We start from the raw sequence: 14,883 nt of genomic DNA, 5'->3' as shown, positions 1-14,883 counted from the left end.
TACCCTAACTACTGGACTAAAAAGCTATGAGAGAGGCCACCCCCAGTTGTTTTGTGCAAGCTTACATATAGAGGCCCTATCCAGTAGGCAAGTTCTGAGCACACTTACTGTCTCGGTGTCCATGGGTCAGTTAGATGGAGGAATGCTTATCTCTCCCTAGTGCATGAATCATGCTGAGGCTTAAGCATCCAGTCACCTGGTGTGTGGTTGAAATACAGTTGCACAGGGAATTTTATTGCAAAAATGTAGGCAATGAGTGAGTTTAGCTGCCTGCCGGGTTCGGTGGCTGAATGGGGGGGAAAGGGGGGCTGAATTTCAGAAGGGACTGATTCTGGGATTTAGGCACCTAAAGTGGCAGTTAGGTGCCTAAGTCCTTTTGGCAAAACTATCCCAGATGTTTTAGTTTTATTTGGAAATGCTATTATTCATTTGCATCAGACCTTGGTACATATTTTACAGCTTCTATTGCCATTCACTCATACAGACATTTAGAAATACTTCAGCCCTTTTAAGCTGCTTAAACAAGCAACCACAGACCCCATCAGGGATGCTGCTACAGTAGCTTCTTGGAAAGTGGCATGACTTCACACACCTAAATCATTGACATCTCCATGGTAATCCAAAGGCATAGACCTATTTCCAGGTTGGTACAGCACTTAGAAGTAAATGAGGGCTAGAATTTGGTGTCCAGCCAAGAGTTAGTGAGCTTCTCTATCCTGAAAGATTAAATGTAAACATCTCCTTCCTGGACATTAATGCACCATGTACTACTAACAAAGCTGCATAGGAGACATGTTCAAAGTGTTCAGATATGATGGATTGTCTTTCCTGCAAAAACAGGAAAAATATGGAAAGGGAGCAAGTTTATTAATGGTCATATAATGAGGCAAATTTAATAACTGTCATACTATGAAGTAATGCCAGAAACATACATTTCTATCCTTTTAGGCAGCTCAGTGATGGGCATTTAGAAATATCTATTTTAAGGAATGAAACTATTGCTACAAAATATTTGAACTTTGTTATTATGGATGTTTTAACTACAATAGCCTAAAGGCCAGGAGTTTTAAAGAGAACTAACTCCAGGTTGGCATGATCTTTCCTCCGATTTGTACAAAACATATAGTATCAAGACCAAATAGTCCCATCTCTCTCCCAAGCTTGTATTAGCAATGCTTTCCAAATAGGAATATTTCCATTTCTTGCACAGAAAGCTTTAATTTCTCCCAAGCTTGCCAGGGCTAGCTCTTATTATCCACGGTCCACCAAGATCCCCGATTAGCAGTCACAGACCAAACTCTGGCAAAAGTGAAGGCCACAAGCTTGGCGACTACGATCCCCGGATTAATTCATCCCAACAACTGTTCTTAGCATCCAATAGCACTTCAAGGACTTTGTGGGCTAACACGCTATTCCCTTGGTGTGGCCACCTCATTAGATGCTGAGAGTGCTTATGTTTTGGATGGACTTGGATGTTGCTCATTATTGGGAGGAGGAAGAGGCTGCCAATGGGAACCCAAGGGGGCAGCTCGCGGAGCGCCGGGTGGGCACAGTCATGGCCCACACCTGGATGGGCTTGCAGAAGCAGGGTGGATTTCCAGGTGGGTTTTCAGAGGTGCTGGATATTGGCCTGACCCCACTCTGGAGAGGGGCCTGGGGAAGCAAGCCTGGGGGTCTGGGGGAGCCCAGCCAGCCACGCCCAGCCCCATGCTGAAGACCCCTGTGAGTGAATAGGGTGGGAGGCGCAGGGAGTCCATAGCCCAGCATCAGCCCACCCCCACCGCAGCGAGAGCCAGAGGAACCTTCAAGCGCCCACTCCCGCCTCCCATCCCACTCCGCCTCAGCCGCCCCACGCTGGCGTCAGCGCGGCCCACGGCGCATGCGCCCGGCACAGCGGCGTTCGGCACGGGCAGTCGCGCCGCCATTTTGCCAGCTCTGGGTGGCGCCCGCAGACCGATATCTCCTTGCAGCCCCGGCGCCTAGCGCAGGCGTCAGAGCCCGTCCAACCGCGGGTAAGGGAGCAGCCGCTCGGGCGTCCTTCTTGCGGCCGCCGCATCCCTTCCGTAGCCCCGTTAGCTCCAGCCCCGCTGAGGCACCTGCTCCCGGCGAAGCCCAGGGCTAGCGCGCGGCTCGGCGGGCAGAACCGCTGCGGCGCCTCGCGCTGCCGCGTCCCGCGAAAGCCCCGTTAACTGTCCGGCGCGCGTGCTGCCGGCCCCCGCCTTCCGTTCCGAGTAGGCCGGGCTGGTCCGCGCCCAGGAAAGTTGCAGACACGATCCTTTAAAAGTGTTGATGGGCGAATTTTCTCCCACCGTCTCAAAGGGCAGATGGGTGTTCGGACGCCTGGGTTTGGGCCGGGGCCGGGGGTGCGGTTAGTAGCCGGATAGGTCACGGGTCCGCTGGCTGTGCTGTGAGTCTAATGACCCTGGGTGGTGCTGTCATTATAACCCACGCACGGCCTTGGAGACTGGTTAAAACCATTTTTTTCCCCTCTCAAGGCCTTTTCTGCGTTTGGATCAAGGGGGAGACACTTCTTAACACCGAGGCGCTGCTTTGTTGCCTGTAACTGAAGTTCTGTTTGTTCCTGTCATCAGATTAGACCTGTTTCTAGAGTAAGAGAGTCTTGTTTATGCAACTCTTTTGTTTTTCAAAGATTTCTTTCACTTAGTAAAAGAATGTTGCTAGTGATCTTGAATCAGGCCAAACACTAAACAAGAAAGCTTTAAATGTGATGAGTAGTTTGTCATTTCAGGAAATGAATATGTTCCCTGCGGTAATAATTTAAGTAACCAAAAGAAAGGGCTGTGATAGTTAATTTTCCCTACAATATGAGAAAGAAAGATAATTCCTGATATCTAGGGTCCTACCGAATTCGTGGTCCATTTTGGTCAATTTTATGGGCATATGATTTTAAAAAATCGTAAATTTCATGATTTCAGATATTTAAATCTGAAAATTCAGTGTTGTAACTATAGGGAGCCTGACTCAAAAAGGCGTGGGTGGGTTGCTTTTTTTTGGCAAGGTTATTGTAGGGGAGTTTCAGTACTGCTTCCCTTACTTCTGTGCTGTCTTCAGAGCTGGGTGGCCGGAGAGCGGCAGCTGCACGCCAGGAGCTCAGGTCTGAAGGCAGAGTTGCCACCAGCAACAGCATAGAAGAAAGGATGAAATGGTATGGTATTCCTACCCTTCCTTATGTGCTGCTGCCTGCAGAGCTGGGCCCTTGGTCAGCAGATGCCACTATCCAGTCACCCAGCTCTGACGGCAGTTCAGAAATAAGGGTGGCAATACTGTGACCCCCTTTAAAATAACCTTGTGACCCCCCTTTTGGGTCAGGATTACCAGTTTGAGGAACACTGGTCTCCCCCATGAAATCTGAATAGTATAGAGTAAAAGAAAACTAAAGATCAGATTTCACCTGGGGAGACCAGATTTCATGCTATGTGACGTGTTTTTCATGGCTGTGAATTTGGTAGGGCCCTACTGATATTACATGGTTCATTTTCATAGATTCATAGATATTTAGGCCAGAAGGGACCATTATGATCATCTAGTCTGACCTCCTGCACAATGCAGGCCACAGAATTTCACCCACCACTCCTAAAAAAAACCTCACACCTATATCTGTGCTATTGAAGTCCTCAAATTGTAGTTTGAAGACCTCAAGGAGCAGAGAATCCTCCAGCAAGTGACCCGTGCCCCATGCTACAGAGGAAGGCGAAAAACCTCCAGGGCCTTCCAATCTGCCCTGGAGGAAAATTCCTTCCCGACCCCAAATATGGCGATCAGCTAAACCCTGAGCATATGGGCAAGATTCATCAGCCAGATACTACAGAAAATTCTTTCCCGGGTAACTTGGATCTTACCCCATCTAAAAACCCATCACAGGCCATTGGGCCTATTTACCATGAATATTTAATTACCAAAACCATGTTATCCCATCATACCATCTCCTCCATAAACTTATCGAGTTTAATCTTAAAGCAAGATAGATCTTTTGCCCCCACTACTTCCCTCGGAAGGCTATTCCAAAACTTCACTCCTCTGATGGTTAGAAACCTTCGTCTAATTTCTAATCTAAATTTCCTAGTGGCCAGTTTATATCCATTTGTTCTTGTGTCCACATTGGTACTGAGTTTAAATAATTCCTCTCCCTCTCTGGTATTTATCCCTCTGATATATTTATAGAGAGCAATCATATCTTCCCTCAACCTTCTTTTAGTTAGGCTAAACAAGCCAAGCTCCCTGAGTCTCCTTTCATAAGACAAGTTTTCCATTCCTCGGATCATCCTAGTAGCCCTTCTCTGTACCTGTTCCAGTTTGAATTCATCCTTCTTAAACATGGGAGACCAGAACTGCACACAGTATTCCAGGTGAGGTCTCACCAGTGCCTTATATAACGGTACTAAAACCTCCTTATCCCTACTGGAAATACCTCTCCTGATGCATCCCAAGACGACATTAGCTTTTTTCACAGCCATATCACATTGGCAGCTCATAGTCATCCTATGATCAACCAATACTCCAAGGTCCTTTTCCTCCTCCGTTACTTCTAGTTCTATTTTGTCTGGCTTGTGTATTTAGATTGTAAGTGTCTTTCTGTAGGGAATGTGTCTTGCTATGTACACAGTGGGGCTCTGTTTCTGGTTGACTCTGCACCATTGTAATAAACATGATAATCCATTTATCATAGGCCCATAGAAGTTGTTAGAGGGCCCTCCCTTTACACTCTCTCCCCTCGTTCTTGTCATGCAGACAGAAAGCAGAAGAACAGAAGTCTGAAGTGCAGGCAGGGGTTAGTTTGCAGCAAGCATATCCATAACTTTACATGCCGGCAGAGTCTGTTTCCCAGTGTTCCGTTCCCAGCTCTTGACGCCTCAGAACATTTACCCCATGCCCCCCTTCCAGCTCTGACTGCGTAGAGCCTTGCCTGTGTCCCCATTTCCGTCTCCTCTTTCTTAGCAGGTCCAAATATACCTACAATGCACGCCTACAGTCCCACCCCTTACAATTTATGGTTATGTGCCATTTTTGGGGGTATGGGTATGGGGTCTTCGTCCCACCTCTTTTATATCCCATGCGAAGGGTAAGGAGTGAGGTTGTGCTTGTGGTCAAGGCCAGGCCTTTCTTTGGCTTTTAGTGTTTCTTATGCCTCCCCCCACAACCCCCTTTACCCCCCTAACTGGTTGCTTGACCTTGGCTTGAGGAAAGAGTCAGGCAGCCTTCCACTGTATGCTCATAGAGTACACTCCCACCACAGCCTGTAACACTTCAGTTCCATCTCTTTTCAACCCATCTGCTTGTGGGCAGACATAACATATAGTGTCTTTGTCCTTTATTTACACATATTAGTATAAGATATAAGAGTATCAAAAAGTCAAACTCAAAATTCTGCCTCAGGCTGAAAAACAAGTATATACTAATATACTAACAGAAATAAAGACATTTCTCTCTTTTAACATAGTGGATACTAAGGATGTAAACACTGTTTAAAAAGTTAACCAGTTAATTAAAGTTATATTGTTTAACTGATGAAAGGGAGAGGCGCTGGGGCTGGGGTTGCTCTGGCCGGTGGGTGTGGGGCTGGGGCTGCTGCTGAGGTCGGCCACTCGGTAAAAGATTTAAGGGTGGCAGTTTTGCAACAGAAAAGCTTCAAAAACAGACTCCAACGAGAAACTGCTGAGCTTGAATTAATATGTAACCTAGATACCATCAGCTTGGCTTTGAATAGAGACTAGGAGTTGCTAGGTCACTCCATTTATTGAATCTATTTCCCTATGTTAAGTATCCTCCTCACACCTTCTTGTCAAATGTCTAAATGGGCCATCTTGATTATCACTGCAAAAGTTTTTTTCTCCTGCTGATAATAGCTCATCTTAATTAATTTGCCTCTTACAGTTTGTATGGCAACTTCCACCTTCTGTGTGTGTGTGTGTGTGTGTGTGTATATATATATATATATTACATATTACTATATGTTCCATTCTACGCATCCAGTGAAGTGGGCTGTAGCCCACGAAAGCTTATGCTCTAATAAATTTGTTAGTCTCTAAGGTGCCACAAGTACTCCTGTTCTTTTTGCGGATACAGACTAACACGGCTGCTACTCTGAAAATTACTCAAGATAGTTAAGATAAAAGCTTACTGTGAAGGAATCTTAAAAAACTGTGTGAGTGGGCAAGAGAATGGCAGATGAAGTTTTGTGTTAATAAATGCAAAGTAATGTACATTGGAAAGCATAATCCCAAGTATACATACAAAATGACACGCTCTAATTTAGCTGTTACCACTCAAGAAAGAGATCTTGGAGTCATTGTCGATAGTTCTCCGGAAACATCTTATCCAAGTGAAGCAGCAGTCAAAAAAGCTAGCAGAATGTTAGAGAAGTGATATTAGAGAAGGGATAGCTAAGACAAAAAATATCATAATGCCATTATAAAAATCTATGGTGTACACAATTCACAGTCCACCTGTGGAACTCATTGCCAGGGGATGGTGTGAAAGCCAGAAAAGTATAACTGGGTTCAAAAAAGAATTAGATAAATTCATGGAAGATAAGTCCATTAATGGCTTCAGTCAGGATGGTCTGGGTTGCAACCCCATGCTCAGGTGTCCCTAAACCTCAAAAGCTGGGACTGGATGACAGAGGATTGATCACTCAATAATTGCCCTGTTCTGTTCGTGCCTTCTCAAGTATCTGGCCCTGGTCACTGTCAGCAGACAGGATACTGGACCAGATAAATCACTGGTATGGGCATTCTTGTGTTCTTATGTTACCTTCCTCCATAAGAGCTAGGAATACATATTTTTTTAAAATGTAAAGTTTAGTTTCTGAGAAACTAAGCCTCTGCTTGACAGGGATTGATTCCTACCAGCTTGCTCTAGGACAGTGGGCAAATGTGTTTGACAATCTATTGTTAATTATTAACTGGATTATCGTATATAGGCATGGGTGGTGGTGGTGTGAAACTGCAGGGGCATGATATTGATTTAAAGAATGTGAAGTCAGATCAGTAGCAATAAATTTGAATAAAGCTCTAGTCAATCTGAACCTTGGAGACTTGGTTAAATGTGGGTCAGGGCATTTTGTTTAAAAAGTGATGTGAAAATATTTACTTTTTTAATCTACTGTTATGTTATGGAATGCTACAAGTAAGTACAGTAAAAGAGGTATTCAGCATATAATTAACATAAAACTTTGTTTTCTTTGGTAGAACTGTGACTTCCAATTATTTCTCCAAAAAGACATGGGAAGTACATTATAAAGAATAACACATCTGCAGCTATACTAAAAGTTGTAATTCCATCAAAAGAGGTAAACACTACTACACAGGATCACAGATTGATCCTCCTGAAGGAGGAGGAGGAAGGAGTTGGGGGGAGAGAAATGCGCGTGTCTTGAGGAAATAAAAATCCCTCAAATAAAACTAATAGCAAGAAGTGGAGGAGCATACTTCAGTGTAAATAACAAAAAAAAGTTGTTAAAACAGAGCACTGAATCTTTGTGATTTGTCTTCTCAACAGAGTCAAACCTTCAGATGAGCTGTCAGGTGTGTGGGGTTCAGCTCCTGAGTCCCACTGTGAAAGCCCTGGAATGTCTGCAGACTATCTGCAGTGTGAAAGGCAGTCCAGTTGTAGAATTAGCAGAAATAACATGAATGACAGAGAAATGTCACTTCCACTTCTTGTTTTGTGGAGAAATACTGAGCCTCCTGTGTTCTTGTTTTGCAGATGTGTCTATTATAAAATGAATAGAGATGAGGGATTTTTGTCTCTTTGAGGATCACTTTGGATTGCTCCATATAAGGTGATAAAGCCAGTCAGAAAGCACAATAGTAAGCCCAGGACACACTGTTTGTCTATGAAGAACACATGCAGACACCATCTGAGGGAGAATTGTGCCAAATGTACCTCGAGAAATAGAAAAATTAGAATTAAAATCAGTAAACATTTATTTAATGTTTTTATTTATTTTGTGCAAAATGCACTGTTAAAAATATACTGAATACAAATTGCTTTAAGAAATTAAATATGGTTAATGTAAAAAAACTGAATTGAAATCCGGATGATTATCAAAACTGATCTTATTTTTATTTTGTAGACAATGGATTCTTTGTCTCCATCACCAAAATTTTTAGACATGGATCTGAAGGTAACTCACATAGAGTGCCATCCAAAGGAAGTGCTTGTGACATTTCAGGGGAAATACAAGACAGAATACGACTTTGATTACCACATATTGCAAAAGGAAATACAGCATATATCAAAAGTAAAGGACGGTATTGGCATTGGCGAGTTTTGTTTGGTGGAGGACATAAATGGAGAATGGCACAGAGGAAGAGTGCTGGAAAAAAGAGAAGAAATCTATGAAGTGTTTCTCATAGACATTGGGAAAGTGCTAATAGTTAATGAAATAAATGTTGCTTCTGCATGTGGTGAATTGTTCCAACTGCCTCCAAAGATGGTGTGTGGTGTTTTTGCAAACATACTTCCAATAGGGAAAAAATGGGGTCCAAAAGCTCTAAATTATTTTTCTTCTCTAATAGGATTACAGATTAAAGGTCATGTGCAAGCTATTTTACCATACCAATTGTTTCTCCTGGAAGTACCAAAAGTCACTAGCGATGTTCTTGAACTGCAGTTAGGAAAACTTGTTGATGGAGATTCGTTTCGTCTTATTGTAGAAATGTTAAAGGAATTACCCCAAGAGCTCCTTTGCAAACAAATGCCAGATTTGCTGCAACAGAAATACACAAGGCCAGAGTCATCCTCTTTCAGCAATGCAGAAAATCTACCAGAGTTTCAGCCAATTCTGGATAGATTCCTGCCTTCTTTATCTGTTGGCAGTATAGAGAAGGTAAAAATAACTGTTGCAATCAGTCCAAGCAAATTTTATTGTCAGATGCTAAAATGGCAGAAAGGGCTAGAAGACTTGACAACAACAATGACTTTGCATTATGAAGCTGTCAGTAGGGAAAATGTTCCAACTTGTGATAGTTTTGGAGCTCTCTGTGCTGCAAAAAGACAAAAAGGACAGTGGCACCGAGGAGTGATACAGCAGCTCCTCTCTGATGACCAAGTAAAGGTCTGGTTCATGGATTTTGGCAACAGTGAAGCTGTGCCTTCCAATCATGTTCTGAAACTTCAACCAGTATTCACTTCCTTACCAATGATTTCATTTCAGTGTGCACTGTCATGTTTCAGTGATCAGAGTGCAGCTGTAAAAAGAAATTCTCAACTGAAAGAATTTAGACAGGCCTTGTTAGGACAGACTGCTGTGTATGCCAGCATTGATTTGTTCAATGCCAATGAATGTTTGTATTATGTTACGTTACATAGTGAAGAATCTGAAGTTAATGCTAAATATCCACCACAGGTGAATGAGGTAGTTCAAGCATGTTCCCTAGTTTCTAGTACAAATATCACTAATATACTTGGAGACGTCAAAGCTTATGAAGAGATCTGTGTTTCAGTTGAGAGTTTGATTGGAAACACAGAGCAAGTGGGAAACTGCTTAATTGAAAAGGACCCTTCTTTATCAATCTATTGCAAAACAGTAGAAATGAAAATAGATTCTGTTCATGTTGCTTTTGTCGAATATGTGTTGAATCCATCAAACTTCTGGGTTCAAACTAATGACTATAACAATGAGTTTCAGACTTTGATGAAAAATATTGCAGATGTGTATAATAGATATGGAGTTTATGATAAGATTGTTGAAAACCCAAAGCCTGGGTTACCTTGCTGTGCCCGGTATAGGAAAGATATGGTGTACTATCGGGGACTTATCACTGAAGTGGAAGGTGTAAACATTAATGTTTATTTTTTGGATTTTGGAAATACAGATACCGTACCTGTTCATGATGTGAAAACTTTGCTTCCAGAGTTTTGTAAATTACCAGCACTTGCCATGCATTGTGCACTTGCTCATGCATTTCCCATTGAGGATGTATGGGTTAAAAAAGAAACTGATTTCTTTAAACAGGTTGTATTTGACAGACAGCTCTTGCTTTATGTCATTGCAAAGCAAAATGACAAGTACATTGTTAATGCCCAATTTATGAATGGCTTGGAACAAATGGATGTTGTCACGCTTATGGTTCAGGCTGGATATGCTGAGTACTGGGAAGTGAAACCGGATTCTCTTTTGAACTTTGTGAAAAATTCTAAATGCCTAAATTCAAAAAACAAAAAGAAAAAATATATAAATACACCAGGTACGTATGTCATACCTAAAAGTAAAGTATCAGCAACTAGAAATATCTGTCAAAACAAACGGTTATTAACCAGTTTTTCTGTGGCAAGAGAGTCTCTTGAATCTTTTCCAAGTTGGGAAAGTACTCTTTCCAAAAAGCATTGTATAATATCTGGGAGAAGTGACCCTATCGGCTCTTATAAAGAGTTAATGTTTAAACCAGGAGCAGTTCTTGATGTCATATGTTCTCATATTATTTCTCCATCCCATTTTTTTTGTCAGTTGCAAAGCAAATTACCAGAACTAATGAATTTAATGGAGCAAATTCAGAGTTATTATGAAGTGCATAGCAATCCCTATAAAACTGGACAGATTGCCTGTGTTGCAAAACACTCCAAGGATGGGAAATGGTACAGAGCATCTTTTCTGAAACAAGTATCCAGAAATGAAGTTGATGTGATATTTGTAGACTATGGTAATCAGGAAAGAGTTTTACTTAAGGATCTTCAAGCTATTCTTCCAGATTTTTTAACTTTGGAAAATCAAGCTTTTACATGTAGTCTTAAGAATATAAATGAACCCCCACAATTTTACCCATTCATTTGGACTAAAGAGGCATGTAAGGATTTTGGAAACTTCATTTCTGCTTACAGTGGGCTATTGACTTGTGTCATTTATGCTCTAATTTTCATAAGGCCTAATTGCTTGTGTAACTTAGTTGATTTACAGACTCCATTTATTGGTGCACAGCAGTTTCTCATAGAGCATGGCCACGGCCAGTCCCAATTTTTTGGATTCACAAAAGCACTTAAACCATCAGTTTTTCTGTATAGTTTTTGCTACTCATCTTTTAATATAAAAATTGGAAGTGAAGAGGAGGTATATATAACACATATATATAGCCCTGCAAAATTTTATTGCCAGCTTAATCGTAACACTGAAATTGTAGACAAATTAATGAAGAAGATTGCAGAGATTAGTAACATACCAAACAGTTCAGAATATGACCCGAGCAAAATACGATTATGCATAGCCAAATATTTTGAAGATGGTCTCTTTTACAGAGCTTTGGCATCATCTGTGGGATCATCATCCTATTTATTAGCCTATTTTGTGGACTTTGGGAATAAACAGATGGTAGTGAGAGACAAACTAATGCCTATTCCAGATCATGCCACAGATTTACTATTGACACCCATGCAAGCCATTAAATGTTATCTGTCAGATCTTAGGGCGAGAGAAATTCCAGTAGAAGTCAATAGATGGTTTGAGGAGAATTTCATGGGTAAGCCATTGAAGGCAGTAGTAGTATCCAGAGAGTCAGATGGCCAGATTGGTGTGGAGCTGTATGATGGACATATCCAGATAAATCACAAAATTCTACAATTATTGTCTGAGAATGGGAAAAAATACACAGAGGAATTGGAGCATGTGAAAAGTTGGTCAGAGCAGTCTGTCGAAAATAGTAAGGAGGTACACAAAGTAAAACCTGATGAAGGTAATAAAACAAAAGATAAAAATATTGAGAGAATTGCCTTGAAAACTGAAATAAAAACTGAAGTACATGATATATCTTCTCAGACTGGTGTTCAAGAGGATTTTGAAGATAAAGAACAAACGGTGCTTGTTCCACAAAAATTGTACAATATGCCCTTTATACTACCAACATTCCATGGCAATAAAAAGTCAGTTTGTAAAAATGTTGTGAATATATCTTTGGAACACAAAGAGAAAAATGCAGATGGAATATTTACTCCTGAATCTCTACTTTGGTCTGTTTTCAGTTTGCAGGAAATACCTGCAAATATTACGACTGAATCTTGCACCAACAAACGAAATTATACAGGACAACAAGAAGGCATGGTAAATAGACCCAAATATATCAATCTTCCTCCACGTAACATTGAGCTGAATTCTCAGTTAGCAGGGTACATTTCTAATATAAATAGCCCATCTAGTTTCCATATTCAGCTTGCAGAGGATGAAAACATAATCATTCAACTTGCAGAAGAACTAAATAAAGGAAAAATAAATGTAGACCATGAAAATTACCTGAATGAACTTGTGGCAGGGGATCTTGTTTTAGCAGAATATATAATTGATTGTTTCTTATATAGAGCAGTTATTAAAACAGTTAGCTCAGGAAAATCCTATGAGGTAGAATTCATTGACTATGGTAATACAGCAGTTGTGAGTCCATCAAAAATATACAAAATTCAAGAAAAGTTCTTAACTTTGCCAAGGTTCAGTATCCATTGTTTCCTTAGTAGAGTAAAAAGTACTCTTCCCGATGGAAGCTGGAGCAGCAATGTTATGTTCTACTTTTCCAGAAAAGTAAATAATAAACAAATCACTTGTGTATTTTTGCAACAACATGAACAACAGTGGGAGGTAGATATAATTTGTGATGGAAAGTCTGTGGTTAATGAGTTAATGCAGAGACATGACAGCTCAGAATTACAGAACACACCAATGCTAAATATGGAAACTAATACAGAACAAGACATTCCAGTCACAAATGCAGATGCTGAAGATGAAGAACTAAGGAAGAACTCTAGAGGTCATAATAAATATGAGGCTGTCGAGACTAGAAACACCTCTGAAATTCTCTCTAAAATATCTGACCAAGATCTATATCCTGGACAGCTAGAAATGGCAGAAATAATACATATTTCAAAATGTGGAAATTTCCATGTAAAATTAATGAGAAATGTGCAAACATTTTCGGATTTAAATGTAATGGTTGCCAAAGAAGCAAAGAGAAACCGTTTGATTGCAGTAGAAAATATTCAAGAAGGATTGGAATGCTTGACAAAATCTAAAAACACCTTGAAGTGGTACCGATCAGAAGTGATGAAGCTTGTTAGTGAGGAGAAAATGTTAGTTTTCTTCATGGATCGTGGTAGACATGAAATGGTATCCTTGCATAATACAAAAGTACTCAGTAATGAGATCAAGTGTATTCCTAAACAAGCCATATCATGTAAATGGATTTGGATTCAAAATTCAGGTAAAATGTCATGTGACTGTGTGGTAAATAAAATTGCACATCGTGAAATAAAGCTTCTGTTTTTGAGATACTTGGAATCTTCTTGTATATGGGAAGTAGATATCTTAGTAGATGGGATTCTACTTTTGGAATATTTGAATCAGATCTCTGGGCAAGGCAAGATCAGCAAACCTAATCGTACAGAAAGTGCAAATAATGTGGCTTCGAAGACATCTGTACTCTCTTTTAGAATAAATTCAGTTACATGGGCACTACTCCAAAGTGGTAATCAATACCCTGGATTTGCAACTACAGTTACTGATCCTTCAAACTTCTGCATTCAATTAGAAGACTTATTTGACACTATGAAAACCTTGTTTATGCTACTTTCTGACCTTCCAGGCAATTTGCCAACTTTGCCACGGGACCTTGTGACTCCTGGTGCAAGTTGTTTGATCAAGTTTGGGTTGGAAGCACAGTGGAACAGGGTAGAAGTTATAGAAGTTTCAGATCAGTCTTTTGTTCTTATGTTTATTGATTATGGCTTTTCTGCATATATTCCCTACTCAGATATCGATAAACTGAAAGTTGTTCCAGAACAACTTATTTGTTTACCACGGTTATCTTATTCTTGCTCCTTATCTGGTGTGATTCCTGCTAAAGGGGAACACTGGAGTGATGAAGCTAAGCTCTTGTTTCAGGAATTGCTATGTAAACAAGGCCTGATTTTCCAGTTTAAGCACTATGGTTCTGGAATGAAACTAGAGGTAGATGTTTTTTGTGAGCAGAGTAATCTAGCAGATACCTTGGTTGCAGCCGGTCATGCTGTCTACTGTAAAAGTACATGCTGCCTTGTTGGAATTGACCATACAAAACCAACTGAACCATGTTCACAACTTCAAGGTGAAGCACAACAATCATATTTTCTGCAGATTTCTGAACCAAAACATAGCTGTACTGAAAGCAGTTTTTTGCCAGGTGAAAAACAGAGTGCACAGCAGCAAACACCAGATCTGCAACATAGAAATGCCTGTGGTACACTTTCAAGAATTAAATCTACCATTAAACCACATTCTAGAAAACGACCCAGGAAGAAACCAAGTTCATATAGTAATGGCAAAAATATTGCAAAAGATGAACTTAAGTGTGACAAAAAATTATTTATGCAATTTTTGGATGATAAGAAATGTAACACCATTTCAACAGAAAGTCTTACTGAAAATCTGTCTCCAGAAGCAATGAATGAGACACGTGACTCTGCTGACATGAACACCAGAATGAGGGAAATGAAGATTAGTAAAGAGGTGGCATCAAAATAATATTTGAATAGTAAGTAAGCTTCATGTTAAAAGTACTTTTTTCAGGACAGTAGTATAGATTGAACTTTTACCTCAGCTCTGTAATATATGTTTGCAAGAATTACATTTATTTACATTATAAAGCTTTCAGGCCTCATTCTGATTTCAAATAGGTTTTACTTCCCTTTGATTCCAATGCAAATTGTGGCCTTAATTTCTGTTTTTAGATATCCAGGAAGACATGACACCAAAGTATTTTTGTAATGAAGGAAAGGAACCTAATTTTAGTGCCTAGTACCTTATTTCTAGAAAAAGGATCAGTAAATATGGGCCTGAACCAACACATTAAACTCAATGGAAAGACGTCCATTGACTTCTCCTGGCCTGGGATAAGGTCTTCAGAACTA

At 40.4% G+C, this 14,883-nt stretch overlaps 1 protein-coding gene across 3 annotated transcripts; it reads left to right on the top strand.

Moving 5' to 3' along the window:
- The first annotated feature begins 1,943 nt into the window (after positions 1 to 1,943).
- TDRD15 (tudor domain containing 15) lies at positions 1,944 to 14,536 on the top strand. Of its 3 annotated transcripts, XM_073335097.1 has the most exons (4): positions 1,944 to 2,012; positions 2,496 to 2,609; positions 7,209 to 7,309; positions 8,096 to 14,536. In XM_073335097.1, exon 4 carries the CDS (start codon positions 8,099 to 8,101, stop codon positions 14,495 to 14,497), a length of 6,399 nt encoding a protein of 2,132 aa, XP_073191198.1. In that variant the 5' UTR covers positions 1,944 to 2,012; positions 2,496 to 2,609; positions 7,209 to 7,309; positions 8,096 to 8,098; the 3' UTR covers positions 14,498 to 14,536. The 3 variants fall into 3 exon arrangements, 2 of the variants coding, with proteins under 2 accessions (XP_073191198.1, XP_073191199.1); XR_012157772.1 differs by lacking the exon at positions 8,096 to 14,536 and having other exon boundaries at positions 7,209 to 7,520; XM_073335098.1 differs by lacking the exons at positions 1,944 to 2,012; positions 7,209 to 7,309 and having other exon boundaries at positions 2,593 to 2,609.
- Positions 14,537 to 14,883: the final 347 nt, after the last annotated feature.

This window comes from Lepidochelys kempii, chromosome 3 (assembly GCF_965140265.1).
Source record: "Lepidochelys kempii isolate rLepKem1 chromosome 3, rLepKem1.hap2, whole genome shotgun sequence".
In the NCBI taxonomy this organism is placed as follows: domain Eukaryota; kingdom Metazoa; phylum Chordata; order Testudines; family Cheloniidae; genus Lepidochelys; species Lepidochelys kempii.
This window is presented reverse-complemented; position numbering and strand designations above follow the sequence as displayed.